General features: G+C 40.1%; 1 protein-coding gene and 1 non-coding gene across 5 annotated transcripts; one reads left to right on the top strand and one right to left on the bottom strand.

Annotated features, from left to right (window-relative positions):
• Positions 1-6,328: 6,328 nt before the first annotated feature.
• LOC104428337 (methyl-CpG-binding domain protein 4-like protein) lies at positions 6,329-12,170 on the bottom strand. Of its 4 annotated transcripts, none has more exons than XM_039307711.1 (4): positions 11,611-12,170; positions 10,800-11,170; positions 6,930-7,126; positions 6,329-6,807 (listed from the first exon to the last, which is right to left on the bottom strand). In XM_039307711.1, exons 1-4 carry the CDS (start codon positions 12,113-12,115, stop codon positions 6,681-6,683), a joined length of 1,200 nt encoding a protein of 399 aa, XP_039163645.1. In that variant the 5' UTR covers positions 12,116-12,170; the 3' UTR covers positions 6,329-6,680. The 4 variants fall into 4 exon arrangements, with proteins under 4 accessions (XP_039163645.1, XP_039163643.1, XP_039163644.1 ...); XM_039307709.1 differs by having other exon boundaries at positions 10,800-11,100; positions 11,529-12,169; XM_039307710.1 differs by having other exon boundaries at positions 10,800-11,100; positions 11,541-12,169.
• A 3,727-nt stretch (positions 12,171-15,897) lies between these two features.
• On the top strand, positions 15,898-15,971 carry TRNAM-CAU. The gene has a single exon. It is a non-coding gene; the product is annotated as a tRNA-Met (tRNA).
• Positions 15,972-16,958: the final 987 nt, after the last annotated feature.

Below are 16,958 nucleotides of genomic sequence, written 5' to 3'. Positions count from 1 at the left end.
TTGATCCAATTCATTGGAATCATAGGTGCATCCTTTACATGATGTTTAATTACTTGAGCATACGTTAATGTTTCGCACGAAATGAAGTGAAAATGAAGCTTCATAATAAACTTTACAAGTTGCTCATTATTCATCTGTTCATAAATCAAAAGACTTTAAGGAGGGTTTAACCAATTTTTTTTTCATCCTTATTTACAACATATCGGACAACTTGTTTAGCTTTTTTAATCATACATTAAACAAGGCAATCCATATTCTAATTGTGTCTTTCATAAGAATTGAAATTGCATTCATATTATGCGTAGAGTTTTATCTTGATGCACGTAGATGAAGGGTATGCGTGTTTGCATAGAGTTAATTAAGTTAGGATTCTTATATGTTATCACTATTTAAAATGCACTATGGGCACCACATGCATCTATGTAGTTTTCACTTTTGCAACTATTGGTAGTTTAATAGCAAGCTCCGATCCGCAGTTTCGACCCTTGAATGTGTTGTAGAAAATTTCTTTACTGTTTTGAAGCTGACAAAACGTTTCCAAAAGTCTAGTATGAAGACTTCCAAATTCAAGTGGTATATTCTAAAGAACTTCATATTCTACTGTCAAAATCTAAAGACCATCAGACTTAAGTTTCAAAATTTGCCCTCACTGACAATTTCCAGACTGAAGAATGAAGAATTATCCAGATGCCGAATTATCTTCAAGGATTTGATTCATATGGCTTTGGAAGACCTTTTGTTGTATATAGCATCCAATCATTTAGATATTCTTATTGGAATTTATTCCGATACGAAGATCTTTCTGAAAGGCGAGCAAACTTGTAAAATTCTACTTATGAAAACAAAAATCCTGATTGTATGGGCGCACCGGATTGACGGGCTTTCATCACAAATCATTCAACGACTTGAGGTCACTTTAATTGATTCTGTCCAACAGGTAGATTGGAAGAATTCTTTTGGAAAGTGCCAACAGTTGTGAATGCATGACTCTTCGGTTGTTCAAGGGTGTGCGTGAAAGAAGAATTTCAAAGTCTGAATCTCCATAGTTCCTTGTTCTTTCATTCGCCAAGCTTAAAAGTTGTACAAAAAAGAGAGAAATACATAGAGAGACTCTGGGAGAGATCAACATAAACTCTTCATCGAGAGAGTCGAGATCACGAGCTATTAAATTTCTTTTGATTCATAGTGAAAACCAGCCGGTGGGCTGTCAAAATGGGAGAGTGGACGTAGGCTTGAATTAAACCGAACCATTATAAACATTGTGTTCAATTCTCTCTCCTAAACTTCTTAGTTTTATTGCTTTATATAATTGTTTAAAGCTATTTACATTTCTTATTATTTATCTTCAAAAGGTAACGCACTATTTCTAAATCTTAGAGAAAATTTTATTTATACCTATTCATCCCCCTCTAGGTGTTGTACTAGCCTTTTACAAAATGCTTGGAAAGTGTTTCGCCATTGAATGCTTCATCTTGCTCATTGATGTCTCCTTCCTTTTCGATTGTAGGATCTAGAAAAACTCTAAAATAAGGTGAAAGCAATGATCATCTCAAGCAATAAAGTGAAAGGAAATTCTTGACCTATGCCAAGGGCACACCATCCAATTCAATATTCCTTTGTATCTTGTTAAGCGACCTTTCCTTGCTCCAAAGGACTCACCTCAAGTCAAGACAATTAATAAGGTTAATGAAAATCAAGGGACATTGCAAAAGTAAATATTGGAATAACGAAGTATTAATGATGTCACAGAGGTTGAACTTTACAAAAGATAAGAATGAAGATATCTGTTGGAATATAATACGTAAAAATAATAGGATCTTACAATTTACGTCAACGCGAAATCACCAAAGAAATAAACGAGAAATAATAAGAATACTAGAAATTTACGTGGTTCGGTCAGAGTATCGGTATTTACATTCACGGGGAGAGTTAGCAACAAATAATATACTATAATCGGAGAATTAGAGTTTATAATCACTCACACACTCGAGTGTTTCCCACACTTAGATTTAACCTAAGACCCAAAGTGTTTATAAATAAATAATCTATTTGGACATAAACTCACTGCACAAAAATCACTGCGCGTTCAAGCTCAAAGTATAACGCTCTATGTACGCCTAGTTCACGTACATATGGATTTGCGTTCTTTCTTGATCATGCAGTGCTCTTTGGACGTTCTTTATGTGCGGCTTTGTCTTCTTCGTAGGGCTTCAGCAACTCTGCCAGAAAGAAAGAAGACGTGTGTGTTCTGTTTTATATGTGTGCCCAAAGGTCAACATATTTGACCTGGGCCCACCACCTTTTTACTTCAACATGGACTAGGTTTTGCAAGAGGAAAGAAATCATTACTTTTCTTTACATGATTATGTTGAAGAAAGATAACGTCTACTCTTGAATAAAGGTAATAAAATATGTGAGCCTTTTTTTTTTTTTTTTTTTTCTGTCTTGTAGCTGCACATGATATATTCCTTACTTATTTGCATGTCCGAAAGAAAAGTCCAAGAAGAAAATTGTTTCTTCGTTCTTTATCCAATTTTTATCCAATTTCTAATCCTTAGAAGAAAATCTTTATTAACAAATTCGGTTTAACAAATCGTTATCCAAATTTAAACTCGAGACATTAATTTAATAATATCAAACTCAATTGCTACAGACTATGTAGCACTGACATTGATACACGACATCCGACACGATATGCCGACATGTCATTTCTTAAAAATAGATAATTCCGACACGTTATATATCAAATATATTTTTATAAATAAATAAATAAATAAAATAGTCTAGAATTAATTTACACGAAAAATATTAATTCAACATTTGTTCATATAATTCATTATTTTAATTTGGCAAATACAACTGCATTTCATTACAATAATACATGAAACTTAAAGGGAAAAAAACATTGTTTAAAGGAAAATGTTGAAATGGTATTTTAAAATTTATTTGGTTACCATATGTAGCCTTTTAAAAAAGCTAAAATAATTCTAAAAAACAAAACTGAATATATATATAGAGGCACAGTGGTGGCTAGGCATGCCGTTGCCCCTGCCTTCGTTAGTGGCGTAACCAACCACCGTCAAAGGGGGCCGGCGATGGAGGGAGGGCGACCTTCGCTAGCCCAAGCAAGGCTTGGGCGAGGGTCCCCAGATTTGGGTGACACGTCGACTGGGGCCAGTGAGGATTGCTCAGATCTAGGTGACGCTGGCTCTCGCTTGTGGCTAGTGAGCCTCTGCAACCCTAAGTTAGGCCTTGCCGACCTCAAGCAAGGGCCGCGACCCTTGCTAGGCATGAGTGAGGGCGCGGTGTCGCCTAGGCCTCGGCTGAGGCATTGACTAGATCTGAGCAAGCTTCGCCGGCCCTTGCCTAGCTAGCAATGGCCTCGCTTGGGCTGGCGAGGGCCGCCCCCCTTCCCCCTCTTTTGCCATCTTTGGGCGACGAGATGACATGACACAATACATTGACACATTATTGATTAAAAATAGATAATTTTGACATGTTATATATTAAATATATTTTTATATATAAATACATAAATAAATAATAGAAAAAGAGTGTAGAACTAATTTAAACGAAAAATAATAATCCAACATTTGTTCATATAATTAATTATTTTAATTTGACAAATTCAACCGCATTTCATTACAATAATATATAAAACTTAGAGGATAAAAAATATTGTTTAAAGGAAAATGCTGAAATGATATTTTTAAATTTATTTGTTTATCATATGTAGCATATATATATATATATATATAAAGAGGCACAGTGATGGCTAGGTGTGCTGTTGTCGTTGCCTTCATTAGCGGTGTGCCTAGCCCCCGTCGGAGGGGGTTGGCGACCTTGCCAGCCTAGGCGACAGAGGGAGGGCGACCCTCGCCAGCCTAGGCGAGGCCCGGGTGAGGCTCGCCTAGATTTGGGTGACACATCGATTGGGCGGGTGAGGATCACTTAGATTTGGGTGACGCCGGCCCTCACTTGTGGCCGGCGAGCCTCCACAGCCCCAAGTTAGGCCTTGCCGGCCCCAAGTGAGGGCCGCGACCCTCGCTGGGCCTGAGCGAGGGCGCGGTGTCGCCTAGGCCTCGGCCGAGGCATTGCCTAGATTTGGGCAAGTCTCACCGGCCCTTGCCTAGCCAATGATGGCCTTACCGGGCCAGCAAGCCCCCCTTCCCCCATTTTGCCGCCTTTGGTCGACAAGACGACACAACACAATACGCCGACACATCATTTCTTAAAAAAATAATTCCGACACGTTATATATAAATAAATAAATAAATAAATAAATAAATAAATAATAAAAGTCTAAAATTAATTTACAAGAAAAATATTAATTCAACATTTGTTCATATAATTCATTATTTTAATTTGACAAATTCAACTACATTTCATTACAATAATACATATAACTTAGAGTGAAAAAAACATTGTTTAAAGGAAAATGCTGAAATGGTTTTTTTTTTAAATTTATTTGCTTATCATATGTAGCATTTTTTTGTTACTTCTTTCACATAAAAAACTTTTAAAAAAGCTAAAATAATTCTAAAAAAAAATGAAGATATATATAGGCACAGTGGTGGCCGGGCATGCCGTTGCCATTGCCATTGCCTCCGTTAGCGGCATGCCGAGCCACCGTTGGAGGGGGCCGACCCTAGACGGCAGAGGGAGGGCGACCCTCGCCCAAATTTGGGCGATGTGTCAACTAGGGTCGATGAGGATCACCTAGATTTGGGCGATGTCGACCCTCACTTGTGGTCGGCAAGCCTCCATAGCCCCAAGATAGGCCTCACTAGCCCCAGGCGAGGGCTAGCAACCCTCGCTAGGCTCGAGCAAGGGCACGGTGTCACCTAGGCCTTAGTCGAGGCATTGTCTAGATTTGGGCAAGCCTTGCCAACCTTTGCCTAGCGGGCGAGGGACACCCCTCACCCCCTCCCCTTGCTGCCTATGGCTGATGAAGTCGTCGGCCCCTCCAACAACGGTAGTAACAGCGCCTAGTCACTAGCCCTACCTCTATTATTTATTAATTTTTTTTTGGATATTTACATTTTAACCCTTTAAATATTGGAATTTTTTTAAAATTGACCCATGTATATTAGAATCGCGTGTTGGAGTATGTTGAAGAGAGTTGATAACGTGTTAGATTTTTTTACACTCGTTGATCCCGTGTGTCGAAACGTATCGGAGTATCGAACATGACACGAAAACTTTCAAAAAGTGTCGGTATTTCATAGGCTATAGGGACCCAAATGGTTATCAAAGTCGTTGCTGTTGCTGATGAGTGGCTGAAGTTTGACTGGGATTCGGTGGTTGTGTATGTATGGACAATGTGAAGTCCGACGTTTCATTGTCATTTCCTAATCCGAAAATTAAGTTTTAGCTATGGGGATTGAATGAGTTCCTTCCTTGCAGCTTCTTCATAGCCTATGCGAGTGGTTGACATTTCTTAAAGAGTAACATTCCTTCCTTCCTTATTTTTACGCTTTCTATTTTTATCTTTATTTTTTGGTCGGTTTTACACTTTCTATTTGCACGGCATAGTTTTTCTCTTTTGTGCGTGTTTTTCTTTTTCAATTTTCCTAATGTTTTTTACTGACCACGCAAGTTATCAAATGGTCATTTAATTTTCTCCACAAATCGCTAAGAATTATCAAGATACTTCAATGAATTGCTAAGAATATCTGATAAACACATGAAACAAAATTCCTGTGTCACACTAAAGTGACATTCACTCAAAAGGAAAATAGAACCATAAATTTCAGAAATACTTGTATAATTTGAATTTGAATTGTTGCGATAAAACAGATATTAATAAAAGAAAAAAGTATATGATTCTCGGCAATGGCAGGTCGTAGCGATTGGTGCAACAGCTGCACGGCTTGACAGGAGAAGAAGAGAAAAAAGATAAAAAAAATTCTCTTTATTATTGATGATAGGGCCATCACGCGGTGTTTATGCTGTGGTAACAACGGCCTCAAATAGAAAGGTAAATTAAAAATACTAAAAAGAGAGAATTATTAAAAGGATAGAAATAATTGCCCTCCCCTTGCAATTATCGAAGACCACCATTAAGTGACATTTTTCATAATATGTTTAAAATTACTATTTTTTGTCGTTCCGATAATTCCTTTTGGAGAGCAGTGAGGAGACGTAGGACTTAATGGCGACAGTGATGACGGTTGTGGATGAACATTAACAAGGATAAATGAGGAAGAAGATGAACAATAAAAAGACACTAAAAGAATATAGGAAAAATCTAGAGATAAATTTATTAGGCAAAACAGCATTAACTAAGTTGGTAGAGCTAACATTTTTAGGTTTAAACTGACCAAAATAACCAAATTGAAAATTTACTCAGATTCAGGATTACATCAACAAAATCGATATATTTAGATTAGAATCTGAGTAACAGACTTCAGAAGATAACTCGCTGATTGATCAGACTATTTAACAAAATGAAAGCCTTCCCTGGCAACTTTGCCACATAAACAAGAGCCCCCAATAAGTACATCGACCAGAGGGTGAGCGAGGAGCCTATCGCCATATACAGCGCCCACAACCCTTTAGTTGCTCCGAGAGCATGCTCAGGCCAAAAACTAATTAACCGATTCTCAGGTTTATGTACCATTGCGAAACCGGTAATTCTACGAAACCAAAAAGAAGTGCTCATTGGACACTACGAACACCTATTTCAATAGTCTTCTATCCTCGAGCCACCATAAATATTGCCAGTAATCATTAAGTTTGTGATCCAGAGGATGCACTTCTTTCCACTTTCCTGTACAGAATATAGCATACGCGTCGGCTGCGTACCTGCCCAAACATATGAAAAGCAAAGCACATCACCAAATGATTCCCGGCCAAATTTGAAATGTTCTCAAATCTAATGGACGTTAATGACAACATACACAGACCACAACCATTGCCCAACTTACTTGCCAACACCATGTAGCTGAGTCACATGAGTCCAGCTCTCATCAAGGTATTCACGTGACATTCGCACAATCATTCTAGCCCTCTTCCTTTTCAAACCCAGGGGCTGAATAATAGACTCCAGAGTTTCTATAGAAGCCTCCGCCGCCTTTGTGGCATCAGGATATTCCTTGAACAGAGCATCCAAGTACTGACTTGTCTGCAAAAGGTTGGTCGTTAGTTAATCTCACATTCCATGAGTAAAATAGATGTACAAACAAATAAAAATTAACTACCAGCTCTTCAAGCTTATCCCTACCTATCCTACTACTTTAATGAAGCATCAAAAAAGTTGGTCAATACAGAAGCTTAAACCATACTACAAGATAAGACATCTAAAAGCTCGAGGACACCTATCCTGTAAATGCAAAAGATCAAGAAAGGTCCACATTTATCTTTTATATCATACACTGAACCAAAAAAAAAAAAAAAAATGCCACAAAATAAATCATAAGAAAGAACAGAAAGAAAACAGCAAGACCTAAACCAAAATCAATAGATGTAGATATCCCACAAATGTGGGTTATGAGCCAGAACTGCATGCCTATAATTCAGCACTGAATATAATTCTCAAGACCCAAGAATGTTCTACTCAGAAAAATGACCGATGTTCTTTCATTCGCCAGGGGAATTGCTTTCCTCTGATGTTTCCAAGTTTGACCTCCCCTGTTTCCAGAAGAAAAAGATGTGAGGCCACCTTTAGGGTTTTAAAATATTCCCCAAAAATTCAGGTTATGTAAACTTAAAAAATTGTTGGTGATGCTTCCACCCAAGTGCTCTTGCTGGCATCACAGTCCTGCTTGTGTGCTCTCAAAATCGAAGACAGGTTGGGATTCTACAGTGTGATGTGGGTTTTTTCTCTGGCAACAGCTAAGGTAAAGGACTTATTCCAAACCAGCTACCGTGGAACCATCCTGGTTGGTCCGGTTGCTGGGTTGAACCAGCAAGCACTGAGAACCGATCCAATCATTGGCAAGTTCCTGGTTTTCGAGAACAGGACTGGTTCTCACCTGATCCAACCTTGGACTGGACCAACCAGGCCAGTTCTGACCAGTTCCTCCTGGGTTGAACCAGACCTAGTGCTCAGACTGAAGCAGAACCAGTGCTCACCCCAACTCAGAAAGAGGAAAAAACAAAAGAAAATGGTTAGAAAGACAAGCTTTGCTAGAAAATCCATGCAAATGTTGGCTTTCCTCATATTACTGTCACATGACATTTCCACTCAATGAATGAGTCCCTGCAATGCAGCAGATGTGGAAAGGACGCCTTTGAAGGAAAATTAATTAGAATAAGACTACTTTGCTAATTTGATTTTTAGTTCAAGATAACTTTTGAAAAACCTTTTTCCCATGCCAAACTCAGCTCTTATCTGAGAGCCATTAATTCAGGGGCTACATTTGAACAGTCAGCCAAATGGGAAAGCAAAATTAGTAATTTATTTTCCCCCATGATTAAATACAAGACCAGCCTTCCTGGAGGAAAGAGCATTGATGAATGCCCTCAATCTGTGGTTAACATGAGGGAATGCTGAGAAGGAACATGGCAACATACCTGAATATATTGACTAGTCCTATCAAGTAATACCTCGAATGAATGAGTAATCTACATTGCCAAGTTCTTCATATTTTCCAGAAGAGTAGCTACAGTGTTCTTTTTTGTTCAAAAACCCACTCATCACAATTGTTCCAAAGGCACAAGACAAGGATGGTAGCTAGCAGGGCATTCACACTCACATACCATGACTAGTCCTATCAAGTCGAACGAATGAGTAATCTACATTACCAAGTTCTTCCCAGCCAAGTGTTCTTTTTGTTCAAAAACCCACTCATCACAATTGTTCCAAAGGCACAAGACCGGGGGCACATTCACATCACACATGTAGTAAATACAATTCCTCCCAGCCAAGGATGCAATATGTAGCTAGAAAAAATCAGAGGGCATGTGCACAAATCAACTCACACACCAAAGTGATGACAACAGTTCACAAAGAGTAATTTTACAGCAAATATAGACTTTCTTCTTAGGCAAGATTGCAATATGTAGCTACAAGGGGCATGTGCAAGAATCAACATACACCAAATGATAACATGAGTTGACAAACAATAGTTTTACAGCAAAATTGCTGGACCTCAAAGGAACACTAAATACTGAGAGACGGGGAGAAAACAACAAATCGCCACTTAGAGACACTGACAAGGCTGCATTCAGCCTCCTGGAGACTGAAGAAACATATGCAAACTAAAGAGAACCCCAGATACACTCTACAAATATAAAAGATCTTCATTTCTTTTCAAGACACTCAATTTAAGAAACCAATTGCAAACCTGCGACAAGACTTGCTTCTGGAATAAACTTTGCAATAAAAATAATGCAAACTAATATATTATGGAAATTCAAGCTTGATTAGTAACGCCGTTAAACAAACTTATATAAAGACAAAGTTGCATAAATTGAAAACTCAACCTGGACTCAACTTTGCCAAGCCTGCTGATCATGTCATGAGGCTATCCAAGCATGTAATCTAAAACTCCTAGTTCAATGGAAATTGACTTGATGTAGACTTTGAGTTAAAATATTAGTTTACCATTAATAACCAACGATTTGTAGTTAGAAGAATTTCAATGTTGTTGTTAGTACATGGAGATCAATATTACTATGAAGAAAGGAGAAACAAAACATGTCCTCACAAAAGACCATGGAGAGGGCCATTTTCAGGAATATGTCTTTAACTTTAATGGGAACACACCTAACAGGAGTCTCTACATCTTCTACTGCCTGTTGACATTTCACATTCTGAAACTATCAGTTTCTTGAAAAACATTCCAGCAATATTGGCAAGTTCTATATTAGGGAAATGACTGAGCAATTCAGGAAGAGATGAAACCAGTGAACTTCAATTTTTGGAATAGGAAAAGATAGAACCAGAGAAGAAAGAAAGAAAAACACAAACTTGACACGCACCTTGCTTTACAGTTATGCCACTCAGTACTAAAGTTGTCTTCAATTTGTAATCTGTCACTCACTCCAATAAATAAGTATTACTTCTAGGAAGTGACTGACATAAAAAACATGTTCCTTAGGAGTTCTCAGGCACAGCAAGCTTATGGACATGTTGAGGACAAATCGAAGTAAGTTTGAGAATTTGTATTTGCTGTTTACACTCATGCTAAATTCAACTTTCACAAATAGATGGTCGACAAGATCAAATGACAAATGTCAAAATCTCTCCTTTCAGATAGCTGACTTAGACCAATTTCAACAAATTTCCAAATTTCCTCTGGAAGTTAAAATTTTCAAATATATACATGGAACTGAATGTTGCAGATAAAGTATTAATCACAATAAATCATAATTAGCTTCATTCTTCCAAACCATGGGGTAAACATAACTCAAAACACAGTACGACATTGCTTTTGTGAGATATATGGGATCAATAATTAGAATCCATGTATTTATAATCTCACACGCAAGGTTGTTAAAGAACCGATTTGAAAGCAGTGCATTTGGTGTAAACTCTTTTAAAATTATGTCAAAGGCATTAAGGAGACATCCTTTTCAAGTTATCAGAGACATTGACCCCATCCCCTGCTTAGCAGGTTGAACCAAGACCACACGACCTTTCTGAACTCAAAAACATTAAAAGCTTCTCAAACCAAGAGCAGCTCACAAGACTCGAACTTCAACGTCGAAAATTTCTGAAACGGGACCATGTTTCTAAAATAAACAGAGCGAAAGGAGAACCAATTAGTTGCGCATAATCTACTTAAGCCAAAGTCCATTGCATGTATGCAATCGAAAAGGATCAACCAAAGGAAGGAAGGAAGCAGCGATACCTGTTTGCCAGTAGTGACATTGAGAAGCATACAGATGAGGAGAACACGCCAAGGATCACGCCAGTGGCTCTCTTGCAGGAGACGGTGGCCGGAGGGCGGAGGCTTCCATGTGTTATCGGGAGCCTTCCTCCTGTAGGCCTCCGCTCTCTTCTCCGCGGCAGTCAACACCCTCCTCCTGTCATACGCCCGCCTCTTCCTCTTCGCTATCTCCTTCGCTTCCGTGCCTTCCCCTTCCTCATCGACCTTCTTCTTCTTCGGAACCCTAACCTTCCTCGCTCTCGCCTTGCGCTGCGGCTGCGGCGCCTCACCTTCGGCCTTCTGGAAGTAGGGTGAAACCTTAACCTTAACCGCCTTCTTCCCTCTTGCTCTCGCTCTCCCGTCTCTCTGCGGCTGCGGCTGCTGCGACGCGCCTTCGACCTTTTGGAAGTAAGGAGAGACCTTTACAGCATTTCCCGCCTTCGCCCTCGCACTCGCACTCGGTCTCGCCTTGGCCCGCGACTGTGGTTTCTCGTCGCCTGACTTTCTCTCTCCAAGGGTACCACCGCCAGCACCGCCGACAACGCCGCCGTTGCCTTCGCTACCGTTGCTCTTCTTCTGCTGGAAATAAGGGGAGAGCCTGGGCCCCCCGTCGGAGAGCGAAATTGGCGCTATCTGCTTCGCTTCCGCGCCTTCCCCTTCCTCATCGACCTTCTTCGTCTTCGAAACCCTAACCTTCCTCGCTCTTGCCTCTGCCGCTGCCGCTGCGGCTGCGGCGCCTCACCTTCGGCCTTCTGGAAGTAGGGCGAAACCTTAATCTTAACTGCCTTCTTCCCTCTCGCTCTCCCGTCTCTCAGCGGCTGCGGCTGCTGCGACGCGCCTTCGGCCTTTTGGAAGTAAGGAGAGACCTTTACAGCATTTCCCGCCTTCGCCCTCGCGCTCGGTCTCGCCTTGGCCCGCGACTGTGGTTTCTCGTCACCTGGCTTTCTCTCTCCAAGGGTACCACCGCCAGCACCGCCGACACCGCCGTCGTTGCCTTCGCCGTTGCTCTTCTTCTGCTGGAAATAAGGGGAGAGCCTGGGCCGGCCGTCGGAGCGCGAAATTGGCGCTAACCCCTCCTTCTGCTTCTTTAACAATGGGCCGCCCGTGTACGTGAAGCGCGATATCAACTCCAGGATCTTCTCGCTGATGGGAAGGCCTCCCTGTTCGGGATCAGCTTCCGCCGCTTGACCGCTCGCCGGTTTCTTCTGGAAGTAGGGAGAGACGACGGCGGCGGCGGCGGCGGCGGCGGCGGCGGGCTCCTCTCCATCGTCGGCTCTCTTCTTCCTCTTCTTCGCCATTGCATCTCCCCCACGAGTACGTGACGATTCGGGAAGAAGGACCGACGATGAAATCTCCCCTCTTTCTTTTTCCTTTTCTTTTTCTTATTCGTTTTGCATTTTCCCTTTTCTTTTTCTTTTTTATTTGCGCAAACGGCGCCAAACCAAAAAAAGACCGCCACTTTTGTTCCCGCCACGTCATCGTTACGTGATGAAACTACAGTGAAAGAAAGAGTAAAAAGCACCGGTCCCCCTTTTCAGTCGTAATTTTCTTCAATTTGTCGTAACTTTTCTGAAATTAACGTAAGAGCGGCTACCGTCAGGCGGAAGAAAGAAGTCAAGCTGCACGCAATGACAACCAAAAGAGAAAAGCCCCTCAAAGAACACAAACTATATTCCACATGTCTTGCAAGAGACGATTCAATTCACAACAGCCGATTCCATAGGCATTCAGGCTTGATGAATGCTATCGCCCTCGATTTGCTCTCTCAGTATCCCCAGATTTTGGAATGGTTCTTTCCGCCGTGAACTGCCAAAGTGGTTAGTCCGCGACCCCCTCATTTCCCGTAAGTGAGAGCACTGCCCGAACTCCATTCTAGAGGGCCACCTGCGCTACCAATCCATCTAAATAAGGTCTTCTCCGTCTTCTTCCCTCTTCCTACGGTCTTGACCTCGCAAAGTTACTTCCGAAAGCTCCCAATAGGCCAAGTAGCCGCAATCCGAATGACTAGTGGCCATAACTCATACCTCGAGCTACAGGAATGAAGAAGCTGGAAATATAGGGAAGGAGGGGAATACTTGTAACGAACGAGCTACATACTTAGCGAGTAGATAGAGTGAAAAAGCGATAGAACGAATAGAATACTTTACTAGAGTCGAGTTAGAGAGAAGGAAGTAACTAAGCTACACTTTAGTACTGCCTTCCACCCACAAACAGATGGACAATTTGAGCGAGTTATACAAACATTAGAGGATATGCTAATAGCTTGTTTAATGGTTTTCCAGGTAGTTGGGATGCTTACCTACCACTTGCAATTCTCCGAAGAGAAAATGGATTATGGGAGTGTGTGACTTGAACTATTGATTGGGCCGTGCAGATAAATATATGCCTTTATCTGCTACATTGGAATTCACAACCAAATGTGTCTTTGTTCCAACCACCCCGTAAAAGAAAGAAACCGTCTCCTTACGCCCTCATGCTCAACGCGTTGCTCAGATAGCTGATAGCGAACAGTTTATCGTTGCCAACCGCAGAAAGTTTCGACTAGGGCACAAGAACAACTGGCAGGATGCTACTTCTTGCCTTTTTGAGGCCTTTCGAGGAACTACCTTATCTTTAATGTATATTATACATAGTATTTGGATGAAATAGAGTAATTAGTGGATTAGGTTGTATCGGACGCATATCCCTTTATTTAATAACAAAAATATAAAAATTAAAAAATAAATAAAAATAGCATGTTGATTATATCAAAATGGGAGACAACCAAAATTTTAGTTTATCATGGGTAGGGACACTATTGCGACATAATAACCTCTATACGAAATGCTGACATGAATAGAAAATGGACGATTCAAATAGCATCCACTAACATCATGGAAAACATTGTTAAAATACTTTTAAGAGACTAGACAGAATGGCCAATGACAGAAACAAATACATTGAAAGAAGGAGTCACCGACCGGAATGACATGTATCCTCAGTCCTTACTCTTTTGAGATAGCATTTTTTCAGTCCTCCCGCATCTTGACCCACTCGCTCGCTATCTACCTTCCCCACCGCCCTTGTCTTAGATTGAGACCTCTTGGCAAAGCAAAGTTGATGCCACCTACTACTAAAATCCCGGTTTTTGAAACAGTTGCGTTCTTCTATGCAAGAAGAAGACTTAGAAAGAACAAAGAAGTTTGGATCCGAAAAAGTATGCTTAGGCGGTTCCTTCGCTGAGCACAACAGAATGAAGAGGAATTTGTATCATTTCAAATCCCTATTCTTATCGAAGAGAAGTTCATTTCTTACGGCATTTTCAAAGTGATTGTTTTTTATATATCGTAATGGTCGATTCCATCGTTTATAGTCGAAAAGAAGAGTCACAAGAGGTTTTTCAAACCATAAAAAAAATGGATCTTCTTTCAATTTAAATATTTCGGCGACTGCTTGTCAAAAAGCGTTTGTAACGAATCGTGTAGGCGATTTTGGTTTATTATTAGGAATTTTAGGTCTTTATTGGATAACCGGTAGTTTTGAATTTCGGGATTTGTTCCAAATATTGAATAACTTGATTTATAATAATGAGGTTCCTTTTTTATTTCTTACTTTGTGTGTGGAAGGTTCAAAGTAGGAATCTATATCCGCCCGATCCGATCCATAAGGCTTCTTCCGTACAGAGAAGTGTTTCGGAGTGGAGAGATGTACGGAATGAGTGGTTCACGCACACTAGATGGCTTAACTGAGAGAGAAAAAAGCAAGTGAAAAGGAAAAAGGATCAATATCAATGACTTCGAATGGAATCGAGATCCGCCTTTCTTAGCCTTAGTCCGAGTAAGAAAGCACCATCAAGTTCCGCCCCTACCTCCGGCGTCTAACTATCTTCTTTTTTTTTCTTTGCTCGCTTCGCTCGTTATATCGACAGCAAGACAACTTTGACTCGTGACGAGAATCGCCTTGAGATGATCAGCCAGATTATTAAGTGAAATAAAGGCAGTAGCATGAATAAGAAAAACGGGAATATGGCTTCTTCCGATCCAAGAGTTCGCTCTTCCGGTCAACCGGTTGTCGCACGGTCGAATGCCGAAGCAGAGTGGTAAGGAAATGCGAATCATAGTATTCATTCTTATGGGAATGGAAATGAAAAACAAGAGATACTTTTTCTCGAAATATGGACAAACGGAAGTTTAACTCCTAAAGAAGCACTTCATGAAGTCTTTTTTCTTGGCAGGAACGAGTTATGATCGAATACGTCTTGTTTATCTCGACGAAATGGGTGGAATGGCTATCCACCTTCCAAAAATATTCACAATGTTTAGTATCTTATCAATGGCTTCCCTTGCATTACCAGGTATGAGTGGTTTTCTTGCAGAATTGATAGTATTTTTTGGAATAATTACCAGCCACCAATATCTTTTAATGCCAAAAATACTAATTACTTTTGTAATGGCAATTGGAATGATATTAACTCCTATTTATTTATTATCTATGTTACGCCAAATGTTCTATGGATACAAGTTATTTAATGTTCCAAACTCTTATTTTTTGGATTTTGGGCCGCGAGAGTTATTTGTTTCCATCTCTATTCTTCTACCAATAATAGCTATTGGTATTTATCCTAAAGACCTTTATGTCCACGCCCCAATCGTCCCCCCGGAGGAGTATGTGCTTCTAAAAGATCTTTTATACTGTGCCCAATCCCGAAGTTAGTTCTATACATATGACCAGCAACGAGAAAAATAAATGCAATAGCCAAATGATGATGAGCAATATCAGTCAACCATAAACTTTGCGTTTGTGGATGGAATGCTTTTATAGATCTATTTGACATTCGAATTGTATACATAGACATATCTTCTAATTTCTCGAGCCGTACGAAGAGAAAGCTTTGTATACGTTTCTAGGGGAATTGAATTGGGTCCATGAATCTAAGAAATGGTGAGAATTCTTGATCTCTCTCAATATCTCTCTCAATTCGAAAATCCAGGATTTGAATTGATGTCCTTTCATTGATTTCTCCTAAATTGCATTGATTTCTCCTAAAGATTTCATTTCAATTGGAATTTGGTTATTCACCATGTACGAGGATCCCCGCTAAGCATCCATGGCTGAATGGTTAAAGCGCCCAACTCATAATTGGCGAATTCGTAGGTTCAATTCCTACTGGATGCACGCCAATGCCACTGTGTCGGGATATCTTATCTGTCTCTCCAGGAAAATGGATATCTCCAGAAAAGATTTTCAGTTCAATCCTTTTTTTTTTTCTCTCCACTCGGACTAATCCGCCCACTCGGCTTCTTGTATTTAAAGCGATTCGTGTATCTACTCCAATCAGACTATTGTTCCGTACCATTATCGAAGAAGATTCAGGGAAAATATGCACTTCTTCGGGAATGAAAAAAAATGGATCTAGTTTCATTTGGCATTTTTGCTTAAATTCTTTGATTCCTCGATACTCAATCAAATCCTCTTTTTTAACGACTGAATGAACCCTAGAGTCCCATATTTAATAATTCCCGAACTCTTTCTTACGTATCGAGGATCGTCGAAATAAGCAAGAATACTATTTCTACGTAAAATTCCATTTATCGGTAGTTCAATCGAGATACCTGAATGGGGCATTAGTTCTTTCTTTCGTTCTTGAATCGATTGTAGTGGAATAAGAAATCGATTTCTTCGCCTTTTGCCAATAAATCAGAATTCTCGTCGAAAGTAGTAGGATATTTGAGATTACAATGAACAATAGATATCATTCGATTAAGTTCTGAATAATCGGGAATCCTATCTTCTTTTATTTTACCAGAAAAATCAGAACTACATAATTCGTATCTCATTTGATCATTATTCACCGAGAGACTCGAAATATATCTTCGTTCTCTTTTCGTCGAACGAAGATTCATTTGGTCTTGATCCTTGTAGAGTGAAAAAGGGACTCTCTTTTGGATATGAACCCCCTGATAATATCCATAAATGGTCCTTTTAAGTGGTCCAATCAGTCTAATGCGTAATGTCCGGTCTCGGAAGTCTTTTAGTAATCCAACAATTAGGAACCGAGTGGGGAAGTGAGCTCTACTCTAAACTCTAAAGGCTTCTCTGCCACCTAGGGGGGATAGGATACCTTTTCCTTTTCGTCCGATTCGAGAGCTGGATCTTCTCTAA

This window comes from Eucalyptus grandis, chromosome 2, assembly GCF_016545825.1.
Source record: "Eucalyptus grandis isolate ANBG69807.140 chromosome 2, ASM1654582v1, whole genome shotgun sequence".
Taxonomy (NCBI): Eukaryota; Viridiplantae; Streptophyta; class Magnoliopsida; order Myrtales; family Myrtaceae; genus Eucalyptus; species Eucalyptus grandis.
Note: the sequence above shows the minus strand (reverse complement) of the source record. Positions and strands in the feature narration are given on the sequence as shown.